This window comes from Melanostigma gelatinosum (genome assembly GCF_949748355.1).
Source record: "Melanostigma gelatinosum genome assembly, chromosome: 1".
NCBI classification, from domain to species: Eukaryota; Metazoa; Chordata; class Actinopteri; order Perciformes; family Zoarcidae; genus Melanostigma; species Melanostigma gelatinosum.
The window spans coordinates 10,353,575-10,375,506 of record NC_136634.1 but is presented as its reverse complement, the minus strand read 5'-3'; the positions used below and the strand labels follow the sequence as shown (position 1 = coordinate 10,375,506).

At 41.5% G+C, this 21,932-nt stretch overlaps 3 protein-coding genes across 4 annotated transcripts; 1 reads left to right on the top strand and 2 right to left on the bottom strand.

Annotated features, from left to right (window-relative positions):
- Positions 1-426: 426 nt before the first annotated feature.
- zwilch (zwilch kinetochore protein) lies at positions 427-4,863 on the top strand. 2 transcript variants are annotated; one of them, XM_079270269.1, is made up of 18 exons: positions 427-559; positions 749-791; positions 889-978; positions 1,338-1,498; positions 1,627-1,817; positions 1,934-2,013; positions 2,086-2,241; positions 2,389-2,460; positions 2,550-2,643; positions 2,739-2,791; positions 2,879-2,975; positions 3,077-3,156; positions 3,254-3,410; positions 3,546-3,574; positions 3,654-3,790; positions 3,889-3,984; positions 4,359-4,474; positions 4,586-4,863. In XM_079270269.1, exons 1-18 carry the CDS (start codon positions 510-512, stop codon positions 4,672-4,674), a joined length of 1,791 nt encoding a protein of 596 aa, XP_079126395.1. In that variant the 5' UTR covers positions 427-509; the 3' UTR covers positions 4,675-4,863. The 2 variants fall into 2 exon arrangements, with proteins under 2 accessions (XP_079126395.1, XP_079126394.1); XM_079270268.1 differs by having other exon boundaries at positions 889-981.
- A 403-nt stretch (positions 4,864-5,266) lies between these two features.
- Positions 5,267-9,265, bottom strand: lctlb (lactase-like b; the record flags this gene model as incomplete). Its single annotated transcript, XM_079297177.1, has 14 exons — positions 5,267-5,382; positions 5,564-5,608; positions 6,467-6,530; positions 6,693-6,892; positions 6,994-7,120; positions 7,260-7,537; positions 7,613-7,774; positions 7,873-7,927; positions 8,011-8,106; positions 8,260-8,388; positions 8,485-8,594; positions 8,696-8,783; positions 8,890-9,050; positions 9,139-9,265. The coding sequence occupies 14 exons, from the start codon at positions 9,263-9,265 to the stop codon at positions 5,267-5,269; spliced, it is 1,758 nt and encodes a 585-aa protein (XP_079153303.1).
- Positions 9,266-10,554: 1,289 nt separating this feature from the next.
- On the bottom strand, positions 10,555-12,844 carry snapc5 (small nuclear RNA activating complex, polypeptide 5). The gene is made up of 4 exons (XM_079276117.1): positions 12,706-12,844; positions 12,029-12,156; positions 11,862-11,942; positions 10,555-11,087 (listed from the first exon to the last, which is right to left on the bottom strand). Exons 2-4 carry the CDS (start codon positions 12,116-12,118, stop codon positions 10,908-10,910), a joined length of 351 nt encoding a protein of 116 aa, XP_079132243.1. The 5' UTR covers positions 12,119-12,156; positions 12,706-12,844; the 3' UTR covers positions 10,555-10,907.
- Positions 12,845-21,932: the final 9,088 nt, after the last annotated feature.

Here is a 21,932-nt window from a genome sequence, read left to right as displayed (position 1 = left end):
CCTCGACGAATATCACTTCCGCCGACTGATGCTTTTCACTATTGTTTTGCTTACCACGGCAAAATGTACATTACTAAATGTATATGATTGAATCAAACAATTGTGTTCGCATTGTCAATAAAATTCTCTCAACAAAACCGTATTAAAGTGAGTTGCTTCAAATGGGACTATTTCTTTACGCCATGTTAGCGCAGTATGAACGTAAAGGCGGAACTATTTTCTAAGAAACACTTTCTTTTATCAAATATAATTTTATTTTAAACACAAAATGTTACATTTCATGTATTTTGAGATCATATAAACACTTTGCTGAATAAAATCATTATTTTCTGACATAAAAACGTATAACTGATAAAAAATGATGACCTGTGACCCCATGACGCCACCGCCCGAGTGAGCGCGCGACAGTCAAAACATCAACAGTAGCAGCCCGTTTACCTCTGTTAACTTATTTTGCATTTCATCCACGTGAATCGCTCTGTAACATCGGTCTGTTGTATGGTTGTGTGATGGGCTCAACGGTGATATCCAGTGCGAAGGAGTTTTATAATGTTCTTCGGTGAGTTTACTTGTGGATGCTTAACGTCACGAACGTTACCAATTCAATTGTTAAGCTTTTTAGCTAAAGTCAAATGGACGCGATAGTGGACGAGTCGTCAGCCTTTAGCTTAACTTTACGTGTTAGTTATTTGACTTATCTTGCCGAGGTACGGTTTATTTATGTGTGTGTGTTATGTGTTGATCGAAGGTCTCTTCAAGATGAGGAAAGCAACGACTCATGTACATATGAGGTAATTTGATTTTATCTTCAGTAAAATCCGTTGTAATATGGTGTATTTATGTTACACCGTAATTAATAATGGTGTTTCTGTATCTGATTGGTTTTAGGAGGACATCCAAATATTACAGATGAATGGGGACAGAGTCCCTGTGCTGAATATGTACTGTGGCAACCAGCCAGTCTTCATCTGTGAAAAGGTTGTGAGTAAAGTTAATGCTGTGACTCCCTGAATATAGTCAGGGTGTCTGTAGCCCTACACACGTATTACTGTGTAACATGATAACTTAATAAACACATGGACATTGTCTTGCATTTCAGAAGTCTATGATTTCTTGGTGTATGTACCAGTTACCCTAGGATTGTTTTGACATGTTGATGTTGGTTTGGGATGGCATACATACGTTCGTAACGTAAAATAATAGTTTATTACAACCATAGATGAATATTGTAAAAGCAAAGGATATAACTCAAAATACCCGCAGGTATCCTTTTTATCATACAATTGTATTAAAATACCTCTCTAACTAACTTTGTTTTTATTTCTTGGTTTCTCAAGGTTCCAAAAATATATGAACCTGATGATCAACCAATGACTGAAACATCAAACTGCGCTGACAACGATGATGATGCTGATAATGCTGATAATGCTGATGCTCCTGATGCCATTGCTCTCCTGACAGAATTGGGACCACAGCCGCTCACGATCATGAAAGCAAGGTGACCAACTACAAAGTTTAACTCTTCATCCAAATGACAGAAGTGCACAGAGTAGGATTGCATAACCAGTGTAACTAATACACTGTTGACGACAATCAAAATGCTTTTTGTCCTATTTATTTTTACAGGCAGTTGCTGTCTTGGTACACATTATCTCAAAATGCTAATATATCATCTGTGGACAACAGCCCCGCCTTACACCCTCTATGGGTGCGATGTGACATGTCTGATCCAGCTGGAACAACCTGGTTTGGAGCTGAAACGGTTTGCATGGGCAATCGAGTGTCTGGTGTCAAATTATACTCTGTTACCTGCAAAGGTATAGCCTGAAACATTGTTGAAACATTATCAGTATCGTGAATATTCTTTTTATTTATCTCCTGTGTGATTTTGAGGTTTCTGCCATTCGCTTTATTCCAACTTAAATTGTGTTAGGCTCAACTGTGGACAAAGGATCCCTCATAACCTTCGACGAGCTTAAACAAGAGCACAAGAAGAGGCACCACTCGTCCTCGGTGAGTGTGCATCCTTCCTTGTTCGTCGGTGTGAATGAATGTCCACTCACTTACATCCGTCAATGCTTCCAGATGGCAATCAAAGGCAGTGCCAGGTTCAACTTGTTTGGATCCACTGTTGTTGAAAACACCATGATTGAGTCACAGAGTAGTGTGACGGTGGATTTCAAATGGAGCCATGTGGAGAGTATCCTTGAGACCCCACCCCTGTCCTCTATAGCAACACTGGTAAGAACCAGTCATTCACATTCTAAACATACTCTTAAATACTCATAAATACTTACTTTGTATATATAATTTTGTAATACCATTTAAAATACAGAATAAATTGGTGCATTTTGTGTACTTGGCTTGATTATTTTTGTCCATGTGCAGAATATCAAAGTTGCTAGCGGGGACATGAAGAGCCCGATGAATGAGATGTACAGGGAGCTAGAGTTTCTTCAGGTTGGTGTCCCACAGTGATCTGACATGAATGACCGTGGGCAACGCCACACAAATAGGCATCGAAATATCTCCGATTCCTGTTCTTTCAGACTCTTGCCGATGGTTTGAGAACTGGTGAGACTGAATGGGTGGAGCCTTTGGAAAGCCTGTCAGCTGTAAATCTGACCAAGGCCTTCCTAGAAGGTATCTGCTTCTTTTTAAATCAATGCACATTTGTTAGGATTTAATGCAAACAGTTAGTTAAGAATATTATTTAGCCTTTTTCATTTGTCTTTCAGAGCTTCAGGATACTGCAAAGACACTACAGGACCAGGCTGCCAAAAAAGCTGAGGTATGATAGAGGAAAATGACTTTTCACAGATTCATTCATTTCAGAATAAATGTGGTAGCTTTCTTGCTTCTTCATATTTTCTTAAAGACCACAAACCCTGAAACTGAAATCGACATTGTGAAGCCTTTCTTGGAACGAGGCGATTTGGATTTTGTGGAGCAGCTGTGGGTTCGGATGAGAAAGAGTGAGTCAGCTCCTCGATTAAGGAACTAGGATTCACTTGATTTAGCATTACAAACGGACAGTGACAACCATTTTCCTCCATTTTCTTGTTTTTCATTACAGGTGTGGCTTCATATCAAGACATTGGAGACTGCCTGAAATTGGTCACGGAAGCTCTAAGATACGGTGACATCAAACCTTGGGTATGAAATGAGGCAGCTCTTTAAAACTGTTTATTGCTGAGAAAAGATTGAGGGATGTTTTGTGTAAAAACATTTAGTTTCGTGTTATTTCCTCTAGATTCACAGAGACAGCAGCAGCTCCCTCAGCAAGCTCATCCTGCAGTCTTACCACCAGCAGATTGACCATGTGTCTCTCACGGGTGTCACCCCAGTCCACATGCTGCTGGAGATGGGTCTGGACAAGATGAGAAAGGATTACATCAACTACCTCATCGGTATCCTCTTAAACATCACTCTGAAGCTCCGTATAACTCTCTGTCCTTTACATGTGTTTCAAAGTTTTACAGTGATGTTGAAAGCACAAACTTTGCTTTGCTATTCTACTATTTGTTCTTCGTTTTTCCCCTCAGGTGGAGAACTGACAACTCTTAACCACTTGGTAAGACGGTTTTACTGACAACTATTTTGTGATGACTGCTAACAAAATATTCTAAGTTTTTAAATATTTTACTCCACAGTGTTATTACCTGAGCACAGAGGTTGATCTGCAGGAGCAAGTGATCCGACTCGGGAAACTGCACCATCTGCTGGAGATAATAGTGACCTGCACTACTTTCCTGGATTTGCCCTACGACCGGCTCTTCCTTCTCACACAGTAAATGAATTTGCCTTTTTTTGCCAATAATGTATAAGAGTGCAAAATGTTCTTTCTCAAAGATGACATTTAAGTACACCCTTTTTATTTCCCCTTAGGTCATGTTTGCAGCACTACAAAACACACCCATATGATGAGGAGCATGAATTCAAACTGCAAATCAAACCCGCACTGATCAGCCATTTCTACCAGAAGTAAGGAATACAACCCTTTGCACACGTACTGCTTCATTACATCCGAAGAAACTAAATTGAGATGTTTGTCTTTACATTCATGTTTTAACGCAAAATAGTCATTTGTTTCACCCACAAAAGTGTCGACAAAGTGAAACAGAAGGTAGGAGAAAGGTAGTGCGAGCCATTTGCACTTTGCGTCGGGTATGATCAGATCTGGCCTTTATTATTTTGAGAAACACACTTGCTTCCACACAGTTCTCCTTATGTGGTCATGCGTGTCTGCCTGTGATTCAAACCCACTGTATCCTGTGTATTTTTTGAACACCTAAGTGCCAACTGTGAAGGTTTAACAGGGGCTATTGTCTCATCCCTCGTGTTTGTGTGCTCCACAGAGTTCAGCCAGTCCTGTGGGGGGCTGAGGTGTCCAGTGGCCACGGTTCTCGTGAGGTCAGGACATCCGTACAGCTCAGTGACAGACCACTGGTGGATCATGTTATCTTTGAAACAGGTGACCTTAATGCGCCACTCTAAAATATCGTACATGCCATATAGTTACAAGTGGTTGTTATCCCAGTAAAGTACAGATAACTTTTTTCTTCTCTCACTGTTCTGTCTTTAGATTACCCGAATGAAACCGTGAATGGGGACGGTGAGAATCCTGCCTTCTTCTCCACCACGGTGTGCTGTAGCCTCGTCAACTTTGCCTGAATTTACACAGAGCACCACTTAAACACAAAGGAGGTGTTGATTGTTATTTTTGATGTTCTCATCAGCGATTAACATGTTTTAAAAAAACGCGAGAAGAACTAGCCAAATGACCTTATACTACATCACAAAGTCTATGTTTCTGTTGATATACTGTCATTTTCTCAAATGTCTTGAATAAAAAAACTTCCAGTCCGTTCCGTGACGCTGCCATGGGTTTTCTAAATGCATCTTTATTATCACATTTGCTGATTTGTTTTATGTTCAATATAGCAGTTGAAAGACTGTTTTTGCTGAACAACTCAAAACACAAAGTACAATAGATCACAAGGGCTGTTTGCGATGGTAATATTCCACAGCAATATTGTAATAAGAAAATCCAACATGTTGCAGGGCTATCCACACTGTTTGAGTGTGTGGTACTCAACTTATTATAAAAGGCTAAACCAATGTTCTATATGCACATCAAATCAATGTCACCAATGTCACAAATTCTCTTGAAATTCAGTTCAAATAATGTATTTATGTTCACGCATGATCCATTAAAGAAATGGAGCACTTGCAGTATGTTTGTGATTGTAAACATGCACACTGTCTAGTTCCGCCTCCGCAGCAGGAACATAAGGAAGACGGCGCTGAGCAAAATAGAGAGTGTGCAAACAGTGGGAACAACAATTTCAGTTACCATCTCCATGTGGCTGGTCAAAGGGTCTGCAATGCAAACACACACACACATGCGTACATTAACAAATCACCAGCATTATTACGTAGTTCAGACACTGCTCACGAAGCGAGTGATGATGCTCAAGCACAGCACTCAAAGGGTTAATATCTGTCCCCTAAATCAAATCATCCTTTATCTCATTTACAGTGAGCATGAGTGATTCCTTACCATGTATAAGTCTTAGAATATTGGCAGCAGTACTCCGCTGTTCCTCTAATAAAAAAAGAGAAAGTACTCACAGTTGATGAACGACACTTTAACCCTTTGAGAACTGCATGAAGCTACTGGGGAATATTTCATAAAGCAGCATTTTCACCGCCAGACAACCTTTTAAAATCAAATCTTCGAAAATGTATTTATTATCGCCAGACATCAACCGGCATGGCTGAATCATGTTCCTTAACCTCATGTTGAATCTTTGATTTCTAAATTGAATTCTAATACATCAGACAGTTTCATAATCCTGCTTTGTGAAACACCCTGTGGGCACAAGTCCACAGATAAGCGTTATGCTTATTGAGTTTTTGTCAAAGCTGCTTGCAGATTAGATTTAAGCACACTCGTAAAACTTCAGATAAATGAAGACATAGTTGCACACTGCACGCAAGGAGCACAAGCTGGTTTCAGAGGCATGTCTTAGTGTTAAACTGCAGAGGCTTATTCTGTTAGTCAAATTTAATACAGCACAATCGCAAAGCAACAACAACCAAAAATGGGCATTAATGGACGACATGTACCCTCAAGTTCTAAACTTCATCATGCACTGGCCAAACCTTTGGCATTTCTGCATGTTCCTTGGACTTTCTTCTAGCTGGGGGGGGGCAAACAAAGAAGAAATCTCAGATATTCTGTTCGAGATTTTTCTTTTTAGCTAATAATTTGTTCATGTGTTTTTCTGAGGTGCAGCAACACATATTCAAGTCAATTCTTGATCTTACTTGCATTTAAAAAAATATTGGCAATGCTTTGGATATTTCTTTTTATTTATAGAATCTTTATTTGTTTACCCCAGCTAGTTGTTCACCACTGATCATTGATAAACATGGACAGGGATGTTCTAGACAAACTGACCTGCAGCCAGGAGCTGGTTGCTTGAGGAACACATCTCAACCGCCTTCCTCCTCCAGTTCTCAACCTGCAAGGATTTACAATGCAATCGCATATCACCACTAAAACAAGTTGTTTGTAGCACAACAGAGCATGAACCAATCAATCTTAATTAAAGACAATTATCTCAAAAGTGTGTCTGGAAAGGATGAGAGGCCGGACTTGGTAGTGACCACGTTATGTCTCTTACCTCTCTCTGATTGGGAAATCCATTGGAGCTGATGACGCGTTTGTAAAACTGGACAGAAGCTTTGGGATAGCGGGGCTTGTTTTTGTTCCTGAAGTCCACATAGTACAAGCCAAACCTCTCGGAGTACCCTTCATCCCACTCAAACTTGTCCAGCAGGGACCATGCGGTGTAGCCCTTCACATTGACTCCATCTTTGATAGCTGAGTGGCACCACAGAGAAAGAGTTGACCGCAAAAATTGAATTGGACTTTGAATACATTTGCCCCAAATGACCAAACAAGACATGTATGAGCCCATTCACCTTTCAGCATCTCATTGATGTAGTCTTTAAAATACTGTATCCTCCAGTCGTCACACAGTTCTGTGCACAACATCTTCTCAGAGACTCCATTCTCTGTCACATAAATCATTGGGTTTCCGTACTGAGACTAGATGGGGAACAAATCAACATGCAATGAGTTGCCTTCATGTCATTTAAGTAGGGCGGCAGTGTGCTAAGATCATTTCAGCTTCCACACAAACGTCAACAAGCCTGTTCTGCATGATTCACCGTTCACCATAAGTCACCTTGACAAAATTGAGCAGACGTCTGAAACCCCACGGCACAGAGTAGAGCCACTCTGACCCGGGGTCAGGCCATCGCGGGTCAACCAGCTCAGCCAGGTCACGGTCAGTGAAGTAGGTGCTGCTACTACGAACTGATGGGTTGTTCTTTTGGGTGATGTATCGCGTGGTGAAATGACCGATGCCGAGGAAGTCACACGTCCCCTTGATGTAGCTCTTCTCTTGGGAGGAAAATGTGGGCAGGCGGGACGTCCCGAGGCCTTGTTGGTTACTCTTCCTTCCTGCACACACAAGTAGTGATTAGTTAATTCCCCAAACACCAAATATGACTTCAAGATGAACTGTTTACAACTTACCGATGAAGTCTTTCATCACTTGAGGGTAGTCTCCATGAAAGATGGGTGTGGCAAACCAGCCCAGGTAGAACTGAACATATCTCTCAGCTGCTTCAATGTCTTTCTGGTTGCTGATATCCACCGGCTCTCCCCAATCCGCAGACAGAGAGATGCCAACCAGACCTGCAGGTGAGGACAAGAGCTGTCAACACTAAGACAGACAGCACTGTTGAGAGGCAAATATTGAATTAAGTTACTTTCAAGAGTTTGACCTTGTTTACCTTTTTGTTTCCCCCTCCATTGTGTATCATAAGTGTGCCACACTTTTGCATGTGCCTATGAAAAAGATTACTATTGTGAGTATGATTTACATTTCAGTTCAAAGTGGCATATTCCTGTTTTTTATTACGTTGTCCTACCTTGATTATGTGATGGGCAGCTCTGTATGCCCCTGTTCCTTTCAGCCTCAGTCCAGGAGCATGCTCACCAGTCTCATAGCCTTCAACTGCTACAGACTGAAGCAGATTGGCAGATTATGGAGTATTAGTGTGATAAGAGTACTTATAACAGGTAGAAACATATAAATCCAAGCTCGATAATGAAGACGAATCATATGTTACAAGGCAGGTGTGAATGTAAAACCTGCAAATCATCGATTTTCAACCTACCCATGGATTGTTGAAAGTCATCCAGTACTTGACTCGTTTGCCAAATCTTTCAAAGCACAGGTTTGCAAATTCATTGAAATGGTTGACCATGCTAACATTCTGCCATCCACCATATTTCTCTTGTAAGACCTAGAAAAGCAAAGAGTACATTAACTCGGTCAAGAAGAATAGTCGTGTAATGCAAAAGCTCTTAAATGAGGGATTATCAGTGTTTTGCATACCAACCTGTGGAAGATCCGAGTGATACAGGGTAACAATGGGAGTGATCTTGCTCTCCAACAGGTGGTCAATCAGCTCATCATAGTACTGTATTCCTTTTTCATTTATATGGTCAGCTGCAAATGGTATTTAAGTGTCGATAGTTTAATCTGTTAACAAATTAAATCATTTATGCCAGTTCAGGTCCAAAAAGTTTGAATTACCAGCAGTTACTTACACTTTATGCCAGTGGGGATGAGTCTAGGCCAGGATATGGAGAAGCGATAGTGGTTAAGCTTCAGGTCCTTTATCAGAGAAACATCATCCTGTACAACACACACACACACACAATGGAGTGAAATTTTCAGATTTATTTTTGACCCCCCCTCTGTTCTCTATATCTCTCAGACACATCACACCTGATCACCCCACCTTGATTTTGTGGTAGCCCTCACAGGAGGAATCCCCGGTGTCATTTTGTTGGATTTTGCCTTTCTTATGACTGAACACGTCCCAGATGCTCAGTCCTTTTCCATCTTTGTCCCAGGCTCCTTCTGTTTGATAGGCCGAACTGCCGGCACCCCACGAAAATCCTAATAAATACATACATGGCAACAACCAGATGACCAGCTCATGTACTACCACACTATCCCACTGAGCAAAAGAGCAATTTTTGTTTACCAGCTGGAAAAGTGCCATAATAGAAGGAGCTGTGGCCGTTCTTTGTCCAGTCGAAGTCCTCAGCCGAAGACAGACGCAGCACCAACACAAACACATGACACACACTGAATGCGCAGCGGGGCAGCATGGTACTCCTGAGCCTGCAGCACAGTCACTGTCTGGTTCTGCTCCAGTCCCTTACTGTCGTTTGCACACAGAGGAGAACCATTTAGCATCACCTCTTCATCACAATAACAAGCTTGGTCTGGAGAAAACATATTGTTGTATCTAAGACAGATATACACACATGCTTACACCTATCTTTTCTTAAAAACAAAAAAAGTTTGGATATAGTCACTGTCATCAAACGGTGTGAGAGCATCCAGTATGATGGACTACGGGGGTCCTGCATCCCTATGCAGAGCCAAACACCGCTTTTCAAACTCAATGGCGTGTGAGCTCATCCTGCTGAGGCAGACAGATCCCATACAAACTACAGTTTCACCTCTGTAAGCAAAGTTAATGTTAGAGGTGATATATTTACAGTGCACAATCACATGACATTGGATGAACCTTTCAACACATGCAGACTTTAAGTCAATTTGGGAACTTTTATTAGCTCATCATTTGACAATTCCAAGGAAATTAATGCTATTTGTTACATTGTCATGATTGCTTCCAGGCACTCAGGAGCATATCACACGCCAGTTTTATAGGCTAATAATCCTGCAATCGACGTGATATATGCTTTATCAGGAAACGCTAAATTGAAGACATTGCATTATGATACATTTTGGGAATTTAAAATCAGAAATATAACATAAAAAGTCTCAAGAATTCCTATGAATTATGAATACTAATAATTAAACACAGTCCTGTTTAGCTTTGTTTTTTCCAAGATATATAATTTCTCACTTAAGAATTTTCGTTGAAGTATTCTGACTGCAAATTATCTTTTAAATTGCTCGTGCACAATCCATAACCATCACTCCATAACATCTGATTCCCTAGGTCCGGTATTTGATGTCCGATTACCTGTGTGCCTTATGAAGAATTCATTTGCAGCAGGTGCGTGTGCTGAGCTCAAGTCCTCGGGTGAATGAGAGCTCTCCTGGAACAGCACAGTATGTAGAAAGCTGAATATATCTATTGGTGCAATCTCTATTGTATGTTGCCTGTTGTAGCACCACCCTTCTCCAGAGCGGCCCCTGCTGTCACTGTAAAAGCTGGCCGTATTGTAAGGCTCACTGTATTGTTTTAGCTGTTTAGAAAATGCTGAATGGTTTGCCGGTAGAAAGTGTTTGCACTGCATTACCCATTCGCCTGGGTCAGGTTAGGACAATTTTACATCATCAAAAATCGGATTTATCCTCTTAATAAGTAAACATTCATCACATCTGAAAAACAAGTGTACATTGTAAAAGATGTCAGACCCTATGCAAAACATTTTATTTTGTGCTTACAATTATCATCTCGTACATACACACTATCTTCTCATATGGCCCAGCCATACATTTTAATGCTAATCCTCGAAATGCAATATGTCTAGTAAACTATAGGCACCTAATAACACTGTCTTACTGCATTTTAGTGAGACATTTCTCACAAAATTTGACACATGAATTCTACCATGTTGTGGATGACAAGCCTGGAATCACGCACATGTTAAACTGTAAGTGTAACTCACTCCATCCAAATAAATTAAACTCCATAAGTGATAAACGGGTAAACAAATCAACAGATGTCCGTTTACATGTGGTTCTTCTTCAGTGGTGCAAATATTGAGAATCTCAGTAATCATCCTCCTCCTCATCGTCCTCAGGCGCAAACCCAAGCTCATTGTCATCTTCTTCATCATCATCATCCTCCTCCTCCTCATCTTCCTCCTCCTCCATATCAAAATCTACAGCGGCGTTCAGTAGCAGTTTGGTTTGATTGATCTCGCTCTCATCGTCAAGGTTAATGTGAACCTGAAACAAAGAAAGCAAATACCTGTAATAAAGTTCATGTAATAAACATGAACCTGTTTGAAATGAAATCTTAAAAAAGCAGGAAATCTGTGTGCAAGACAAAACTTTAAAAACAGTTATGAGAACAGGAAACATCCTTAACAAAACATAATTATGTTATTTAACATTAATCTGGGAACCAATATATTTGTATGACAAGACAAAGCTCAAGTCAAAATGTGAGTGCACGTCTAGCTGGAGTAGTATGTCTTTGCATTTATTACATCATCAATGTAGTAAACAAAGTAAAAATCCTATTATTCACGTAATTCAATATCTCAATCGCTGAATGACACAAACAAGCTTCCTTAGAAGGCTCACATGTTACTGATTAAAACAATCAAACCAAAAACAGTCCCAAAATGTTTTAGTCAGTGCTTTTACGTGCACCGGAATAATTCGATTAAGTGTAGGGATTAAAAGTGACATGACTTTATCGACCTTGGTCCTACTGTATGTAAACTGGGCTCTTAAAATAATCAGATTAATGCATTCTTACCAATCTCCTATCTTAAGGTTATTATTTTGCGTTACCTGGTCTTTGTGTAGAAATATAAATGCAAGACTAGTGTAGAGTACTAGTAGTAGTGAATCCATCTCATCTTCAATTACAACAAGCCAGCTTAATTGTGAATTAATCAACAAACTATTACTGAGAATATCTTAATATGACAGATGGTGACTCCTGAGCGTTTAGCAGGGTTGTCCCCGATGTTCTCTGTGGCAGTGCTTCACCTCAGTTTCTGGGGAAGATCGTTGAGGGTCTCCTTCTTCTGTTTGAGCACTAATGATCGATTTCAAGGCCCCTTCTTCAAACTGAAACACAGAGTGAATACACAATATGTAAACCACAGGGACCACAAACATTGGCACAACCTCAGTCTGTGAACTCTCTCGCTCACCTTCAACCTGTTCAGCTGGTCTTGGAGCATGACTTTGATTTTGAGGAGAGTCTCCTCTTCCTTCTTCAACTCCTGCAGACGGCTGTGCATCTTTACTGGTGCTGCTGCAGTCAGACCATTCCTCAACACTGAAAGGCAAATGATCAATAGTCAGGGAGACAGTGTCATGTCAGATTTGATGTTGATTACAAAGGGGATGAGGATGGCAACGTTTTCAACCTGTCAAAATGTGTGTGTTGGACAGCAAGTCACTTCAATCTTCACGAAACTCATTAGAGGAGTCTAACTAGTAACGCTATGCTAGTGCAAACTGTGTGGAATATGACGGGGAAGGTTAGCATTAGCTAGTTTGCTGTTTCATCCTCTTCATGTCCCACTTATCTAGCGATAGATTCCAGACAACAACACGACAATTCATCAACTCTGCTCCTGCCACTGTAACGTTAGTGGGCTACAATTTAAGTACTTAATCGTAAAATATAGAATTCGTCAATCAAGTATACAAAGATCAACGTTTGTGTCAAATTGAAAAAAGTAACCGTTTATAGACTGTTACTGCTAGCTAAGGGAAAACAATGTGGCTAAATAACGTTAACTTTAACATTAGCGGTAATCTTAACGTTACCCCCAAAATAATCCTTTCTCCACACATACAAGAATGAAACTCAGACTTTTACCTTTATTTATAAATTCTGCCTACAGCTCCATATTAACGTCGAAATCGGTGATGAACAAGATGACGTGCTTCCGAGAGCTTTTGTTTTGAATTCCGATAGCGGAGCTGTTATGCTACGGACACAGCTAACGTTACTAGCTGAAGTTTGGTTCCTGTGGTTAAGCGGTCATATCCGGATTTATTGTTACTTTAAAGACTGTCGGAAAAGTTATAACGTTGGTGTCGGGAACGAAGAGTGTGTCAAATAGGACGGTGTGAGCAGTATATTTGTTTTTTAAAACTAAATCTATTCATGATAGTTGTGTTCCTTTGTTCACTTTGATGAATAGTTGCATTCGAAAATAATCCACAACACATGCCTTTAAAGATAATCCAAAACTCACATGCATTAAACCCAGAAATCCGACACCACGGGAAGCACGTAAAGGCAACGGTAACTGTAAAGCAACGTTGACTTTGTCGACACCTTGTGGTCAAACGATGGTATTGGCCGCCTTCCCCTTTGAGGGACTCCTAGCGGCACTGTAGGGTTACCACTCCCGTATTGAAAAATAAAATGCACTGTCCCTTACTGGGCGGGACGTGTCCCTCATTGATTCATACCATACTCTAATTAACACAATTGTTTTATATCAATGGCTGGCAGTGGAGAAATACGTACTGTGATCAGATCCTTTACTTAAATGCACCACAACAATGTAAAAGAAAAGAATGTGTCAAAAATAATAGTCCTACTTTAAAATTCTTACTGAAGTAAAAGTATTGCCAGTACAATGTACTCAGGTATCACAAGTGTTATATTTGTTGTATTATTTCTGATGCATCAAGGTGTCTGATGCATTTTAATGTGGAGGTTAAGGTGGAGCTAACTGCATGACAATTCACTCTTGGGTAGTTTACACTATAACTACATTTTTGTGAGCTTATCTGTTGCAAATGTACGGTCTTAACTTGCCCAGTAACTAGTATCTATAGCTGTCAGATAAATGTAGTGAAGTAAAAGTGCTATACTCGAGTAAATCGAGTTACTTTTAACCTCTGATGACTGGCAATGAATACTGGTGCCTTTTATAAGGTATTTATGCGCCAACAATTTGGGGAAAAGATAACATTAATGTGGTTACAGTTACAATTCTCTCTATTTACAATGTGTGAAATGACAATGTTAGAACAATGTGACAACGTCTCTGCAGTTATGAACCTCCAGAGAATCACCAAGCTGAATCTGCTGCCCACAGGTGGCCAAACATAGAGTAGTTATTGCATGTTCAAAGCTGTTACATTGTGATGAACAAAATAAAAGTTTAGTCATATCACTATCAACATTACCCGGTCGTAAATATGCTTGATAGTTATTTTTGTGACTCACTTCATGAACTTGTATTGTTTTTTTTGTTGGTAACTGATTCAAATGCTGAGGTAAACAGATGTGCACAATACCACTAGAGCACACTGGGTCTGTGCATGAAGTATAATTCATCTGCCATTGACCGGGTCCGTTCATCAACAGGAGCTTTACATGTGTTATAGTCATTGTGCAGCTAATGTTTTCCAAACATATAGATGCACCTATCGTTATGGTCAGTGACAAAAATCTTGCCCTCAACTATAAGACACCCAAACCTAAATGTATTTACCCCAATCAAAGGTTAACCAACCATTAAAATGAGCCATCCATGAGGAGACAGCTTCTGGCCGTAACGGTGGGAAGACATATTGTTGCACTTGTCGTTAAGTACTCATTGATTTAATGTGTTCAAATAAAAATAAAACAATGTTGAATTAAATTAAATTCTTGAAGTAAATCAGATGATCCGTCAATAAAATGACAGAATTTTACAACAATGCAATTCAATGTTCCTCAATTTTTGCTTCCGTGCCTGGCTGCTTTCCTCGTTCCTATTGGTTCCTATTCCTAAATATTAGGCAAAGCTATGGCTCACCTTGAGTGCCTGTAGCTAAGTAACTTTAATCTGCAGTGGTTTGAGCAGGTGGACATGAACGCTGGTTAGCAAGCCGTGCTAATGAATGTCTACTAATTTAGCGTTTTCTTTCGAGTCGTTTATCAACGGCCGTCCTCTTTTTGAAAAGGTTTGAAGTGGCAGGTGTCAACTTTACGGCACTAGGAAGCCTAATTTGTAACAAATGTAGTTCATGGTGTTAGCCTCCCCCATAAAACACAAGGGTCACACTATTGGAAGCCAAAATGGCCTTAAAAGCGAGGCCTGCTTGCTACTTCGCCAGACTGTCAGCTGGCTGTAACTGAGCTAATACTATTCAAGTTGTAAATTTTGCCTTTCAAGCTGGCGTGACTCCAGATAGTGGAATTCACTTAAAAGTGACTGACACCTAATAATGACAAAAGGTTGGAAATGTGCTTTGAGAATACATTTTGTTGGAAGACAAGACTTAAGACAACAAGCTATTTGTCCGAGTTTTTAAGCATCTTCAAGTATGTTAAGGAAGCTGGGATCGTTTTCATGGTACAGAAACAACTGTTTTCCATGTATGCTCAGTGTGACAGTGATGGAGCCCATGTTTATTCAAGAATCTGACCCTCTCCATCAGCAAATATTCAGCCGCCTTGCATACTACCAAGAAAGCATGCAAGTGTCCCCTAAATCCCCAAACCCTCATTACGGTGAAAGGGAGCAAGTAGGCCTAACGTAGATGACTAATTCAGTGAAAAATCACAGATGGAACTCATTGATGTGAACAAGATCTGAAACGGCTCTTAATCAGTCTTCAAAAATGTTAGAAGAGCCCATTAGGTTCTTAATAGGATTCCTCGACTAAGTCCATCCAGATGTGTGAGTTGATAATCACAGCAGGCGGGCAGGACTGGAGACATAGCCTAGACGTAGCCTACCTGTCTCTGATCACACACACATGAAAGCAGGACAGCTGTAGCATGTAGGGTCCTCAAACTTTCCAAACCAAAGATCTTCTATTGGTGTGCTAGACAGACAATAATTGAATGTGGTGAAAGATATTGCTTGACTGATAATATTATTGCTTTATTCTACATATACTGGAACCACAATTATATTTTATCAAGATGAGAAGTAGCTCACTTCATTGCTCTTGTGTCTGTGAATCTGCATTCTTTTTTTTTTTTTAGTTCACATGCTATCTTGATCTTTATTGGGCCTCTTATTTCACTTGGTATAAAAACTGTATGTTGTCTGTCTGTGCTTCAGGTGAGAAGCAGTAACACCACTGACCCAGAGCAGGTTATGGGAGCTGACAAGAGGACGTCCGCGTGTCTCTGATACAGGTCAGATATCAAGTGTAGTTCGTCAATATACTGCTCTGAATTGTGCTCAGGTGTGTTCAAATATATCGATTTTATAGTCAGTAGTGTAATTATTTTTTTAATACACGTATTCTACTATACTGCATCATCATACAATGTTGTAACTGTTTAGGGGTAAATTGTCATTAAAACATCCAGTACATCGTTGACTTTTAGAGGACTAATTTCTATCGTAACGATACATTTTAGAACTTGTTGCAACTTGTATAAAAAATGAATAAGTTGTGGTCCTTTTAATGACGACTGTTCAACTAAATATTGTACACCGCATTCAGAAGAGAAATTAAATATATAATGCGTCATGATCTTTGCAAAGATATAAGTCAATCTTTAGTCGGGAAATAGTCAAGATTGGAATCCTTTGAATTTGTGTCTGTCACCTTATGGGCTCATTGACTGCTCATTACTGTACATGTTGCATGTTGTGGTGAGTGACCATGTGCAAGAACATTATTGTTTTGCGAGCTAAGCTCATCGTGAGCCTTGGGAGGGTGAAACTGGAGCCGTGTGTCGGTGTACTAGAGACCTTAAGGATTTGGGGGTCAGACGAATAGGTGCTCTGAGGCCTGCGCCCCACTAACACAGCTGCCATCCTCCCAGCACAGACATGAGAGGCCCCGCTCTGGCATGAGGCTCTTTACTTGGAGCTGGTTTCAGCAGAATGAAAGTGACTAATACTGTGCTGTTATCATTCTGCTCTTTCAGAGTTACAGTTGTTTTTCCTTGTCATCACGGAGACTCTGCTGCTGCTACATTGCAATTTCTCCCCCAATCAAAGCGCTGCTTGGCAGGGACTTGAGCCCAGTGCTGAGGCCTGGTGGCAGCTGAGGCCGGGGCTCAGCCGCCCTACGTGCCGCCGCCAGTGGTGCATGTGCAGCGTTTGAAGGTGGTCCCACTGTCTGTGGAATGCAGTGCTGGGCGTGTTGGATGAGGGGCCTCCCAAAAGGGAGAGGGGGAGGAAAGGAGGCTGGGAACACGGAGAGAAAGAGAGAGAAGAAGGGGGGGGGGAGGTGACCTTTAAACAGTGCCGTCAGGAAGTTATGACTCAATTTTCAATCGTGGCAGTAAACACAGAGTACAAGCATGGAAAAAGGGGAGGGATGACAGATGTAGAAGGAGAGAGGGAGGGAAGATGATGATACAGATTGTAAGCTGATGCCCAGAGAGATAAGATTGTAAAACAGCAGTGAGGCGTTTGTGAAGTCGGTGAGCCACCGGGGAATCATAGGTTCTCTTGCAATCACAGCTGAGGAGAACTAGACGACGGCCAGCATTGCTTGTCATTGGCCTCTGGTTCAGGAACAAGGCGCCCACTCTTAAAAGAGCGTTGCTCTGAAATTTGCTCGTGTCAAACAAAGTTGAGCGTTTTAGCTGATGTTTTACACGTCTATAGGAGGTGAAGGGCAAGGTGGGGGTGGCAGCTCCAGGATGTTCCCTCTTAAACATTACAATGATGTGGACAGGAGCCTCAGGCGCCTACAGTATGAAAGGAAAGAAGTCGCGGGGATGCTGAGGAGCCTTTGTTGAGCTACCTTAACCTTTACATTTCCTGTGCTCAACTCCCACACACACACATTCATGCAAATTGTCACGTACACGCAGCGAGACAAATGTATTAAGAGCGCATTGTAATCAGCACAATACTTTGGTGGAGAATACGTGAATGTGTCACTGTGTAAATATCCTCTTCATGTAGGTGAAGATGTAAAGGAACGGTCCAGTTTGTCTAAGATCTTTGCGTATTGGAACTTTTCACACTAAAGCCGTTGGCTGCTTGATCCCAGTGGGTATGCTGTCACTGCATCACAGAAGATGATTGATAATAGTGTTAATCACCAGATTACCCACAGCAGTGTGGTACGATCCATCGTGTGGGTTTTGTCTATCAACACTTGTAAGTGTGTGAGTGTATGGCTGGGTGCCCAATGCAGCTATCACGCTGTCCTCTGTAATTTGTCAAGCAAGTGTCGTAAAAGACAAGCAAACCTGCTCATTGTTGCCGTCAGCATTTTATTATCTGAAGCAGTTGCGTACCAGAAGACACTCTTGGTTCTGTGCCCTATTCATGACACGCTCAGGAAAGCATATTTATCCCATCTTCAGATTTGATTTCACTCTGCTTCTGTGGTTTCTTGTTTGGCTTTTATCCTTAAACTGATCCATCCATAGAGGTTTAAGTACATTCAGTCAAACTGGAAAGGATGTGCAACATGTTGTAATTCCAGGGAAGTGAAAGAGCAGAGTGACAGTGGTGGAGGTCTGGTTCTCAGACATAAGTCGGACGTGTAGGAAAACTGAAAAGGGGCTAAAAGCGCTGGCAGATCCTGGATGTAAGGCAATCCAATGTAACCACAGCAAAAGGCTGTTGACTTAGGTTGAGCTAAATCGAGGGAGATTCTTTATGTTGCAGCCCGGGGAATGCCTCAGATCACGGCATGAGGTTTGGGCCCTGATGTGGTTTGGTCAGGGGTGGCAGGAGGGAGTTTGGGGCTGGGGCTGAGGAGAACATCTCTGTCACAGCTGAAGTTTGTAAACTAATTGACCACCCATACACAGCACTGCCGCTCCACTGGCCTTTCTCTCAAGACCGACAAACAAACCAAGAACTCAAGAACACCTCCACCAGACGAGGCCCACTGACAGTTGTGTGATTAATTACATTTTCCTCTCTCACTCTCTCTCTCTCTCTCTCTCTCTCCTGATCCTGCTGTATTCGTCTGCGTAGTTCACCTCCCTTGGTACCCTAAGGTAAACATCCTTGTAATGTCAGACCAGCCAAAAGGAAATCCATTGTTTTCCTTTTTGCTGTCGTTTCTTTCTTTTCATAATGATTCATTATTATTAAGTCTGCAGGCTCATTTTTCTCTTCTAGTGAGCCTTTTCAATCTCAAATATCCCACTGCCTGGTTACAAAATGTGGCGAAAGATGTTTTGGAGAAAGGTGAAAATAAACAAATCCTTTTGACCACAACCCAAAAAGAGTGAAGACGTTGTGAAATAAGGCTCAGTACAGCACTGGGAAAATGAAAGTCTGAGGTAGTGAAGCCAAGGACGAAGGACGAATGACAACACAGGGTCAGATTACTCCCATTGGACCGGCTGTGATCAACGGCTCTAATAGAGTGTAATCAGTGTTTGTCTGTGTGGGACTGTGTGTCATGTTTTAAAGGTAATTTGCAGGTTAGAATTAGTTCCTTTGGGCTCAATGTTTTGGCTGACATCCCAGTTGTAGTTGGTGAGGAACTGAGCTGTTCTTATCATTTCATCTAAAGCAAATATTGGCTTCAGAGCTTTGGGCATTCCTCACATTCCTCATTGAAAGACCATAGCACAGGTACTGCACGGCTGCCTTTTGCTCCTGATATCCTCACTCTCATTAACCAAGCCCTCTCCTCCTATTCTACCACCTCAGCCGCAGGCACGCAGCGACCTATCGCATTCCACACGGTCATAGTTTAAAGAGAACGCTTATTCTCTGTCTTTCTGAGGGTTACATGAGAATTGATACCACTCTCACATTTGTTCATATGAAGCTATTAGCCATAGTTAGCTTAGCTTAAAATGAAAACTGGAAATGGGGAACTGGTAGCTTGACTCTGGACAAATGTAACAAAATCCACCAGCAACTCTAACGCTGACTCAGCCTCATATTTGACAGACAGATAAATGAGAATGTTATCAATCTTCTAATTTAACTCACGATAAGAAAGAAAATAATCGCATTCCCCAAATGTCAAACTGTTCCTTCTAAACGTTTGTAAAATTGTAAAATTTGTACTTGAATAGATAACTGTTGGCCATTTCCATGTCACCTAAATGGTGGCATTACATTGTGAGTATTGTTTGATTCCCTTTTGTGAAGTCCATATGAATGTAATGAGGTGATGTCAGCCGTCAGCTGTGAGGATGGCAGCCTATGCTAATAAGGCGGAGTGGGCCCATTGGTTGGAGGAATGTGTGAACACAGTGACAAAACCATTTATTTACAGGCACTTCCACCGTGAGGTCTAGCACCCGCAGCCCAAGTGTAACCCCAGGGAAGACACAGCTGCGTGTGAACGTTGTAGCGCCAGCTCTGCTCACTTTGATCGGCCGACACTAGAGCTCTCCTGATCGCTAAAGGAACACCACCCATCTTGTCTGATATTCTGACTGCACAAACAGAGACATTCCAGACGTGTGAACAACCCGTGACGAATGATCACTATTTGGGTTTTCAGCTCTCGCATGTTGTGGGCTTCTTGGCACGGAACTTCGGTAACTGGAGCGGCACCACAGAATGTGGACAAAGTCCTGGTGTGGATTGTTATGTTAGAGAGAGCCTTCAGGGTGGGGCTACGATTTAATATTGACCTTTTTTCAACACCGGACAGCCTGCACTCAGAGCACTGACAGGACTGTGGGTACAGTGTGTGTCATTCAGTTGACTGTTGACTGGATTAAATCAACTTGAATAATACAGATATAGGCACAGCACAAAATAAGTTTGTTTCGTTTTAGTTTCAAACCATAACCCTTTGAGAAGAGAGAAGTGAAAACAACATCTATTCCTGCCAGATTAGTCACAGCATATTAGGGGGTGATGTTGGTCTTGAATGGATTCCAACTCTGCTCCAATTTCTTCTGCGGTTGCATGAAATATGTCCTTTCCTTAATTCACAACTGGAGTCACGAGTTGTGCTCCATGTTTTAAAAGGCGTTATTGAAGCTCGTTGACTTCTCCATTTCATGAAACAGGCCTTGCACTGTGCCATGACTGATGTCATTATACCGTTTCCTGTCATTTTTCAGATCCGGCTCTGTTCTACATGCCCTTCTCCAAAGTCTGTCCGGTCAAACCCCGACATGATGGATTCTTTTACACTTCATTAGTAGCTTTCATCAAAATTCCATTGAATGATGAAACATTGGCTGACTGTCCAAAGTAATCAAACCGCAGCAAAATAACCGCTCGGCAGCTTGGGACATAGATTTCCCCAATGAACTGATGACATTTGGTATTACATGAGAAAAAAGGCCTGCATTAAAAAATGTTCTGTCCTCGTGCAATTACAAATTCAGAGTTTTCCCTGTAAAAGTTTGCTTTAGGCATTTGTGTCACTCAAAACTGTAAAGATTCTTGTTTTTGCAGCAGCGCTGTATGGAAGAAGAATGTAGATGAACACTGATTTCTACACGGCTTAATTGTCTCTCTGCAGTCACTGGTCCAGTTGCTGGATGCAGTTGAAGTCACAAGCAGTATTTGCATGAAGTTGCCCCTTCCCCACTCCTGCTTTTGCTACACTCTGGTGCAAATGGAGACAGCAGATTTAACAAGAATGCTTCTTAGATCTTAACTACTCCTGTGTGTGTGTGTGTGTGTGTGTGTGTGTGTGTGTGTGTGTGTGTGTGTGTGTGTGTGTGTGTGTGTGTGTGTGTGTGTGTGAAAGCTTGCACATGTCCATGTCTGCATTTGATGTACTGTTAGCGGGCAGATCGTAATCGCACATGTCTGACCAGCTGTGGCGTGTCTGAGACGTTGTCTGATTAAAATCCAGACACACCGCTTGATTGAAAGGGGATGCCGAATCTCTGATTAAGTCACGTAAAACACTTGAATGGGGAGAAAGTGATGAATCACTCGTTTTGGAGCTTTAATTGATTGGCACTGACATGAATCCTTTTGGTGGGAAACCATGATGCGTTATGGCTGGCTCAATGTACTACGTGACTGTGTATTTATCTTTTTTTTCCTATGGCTGGCCTGTGTTGAAGTAGTCCTCCACGACTGCGGGTTGCATTGTGGGACTATAGAGGAAGTGTTGTGGAGGGGCTGTGAGGACGTTACTAGGCAACAGGGTGGGCAACTTGACGTAATGAGCGCAGGGCTTGTGTTCCAGGTCGTGACGAGAACAGACAGGCTGGCCTGGGAC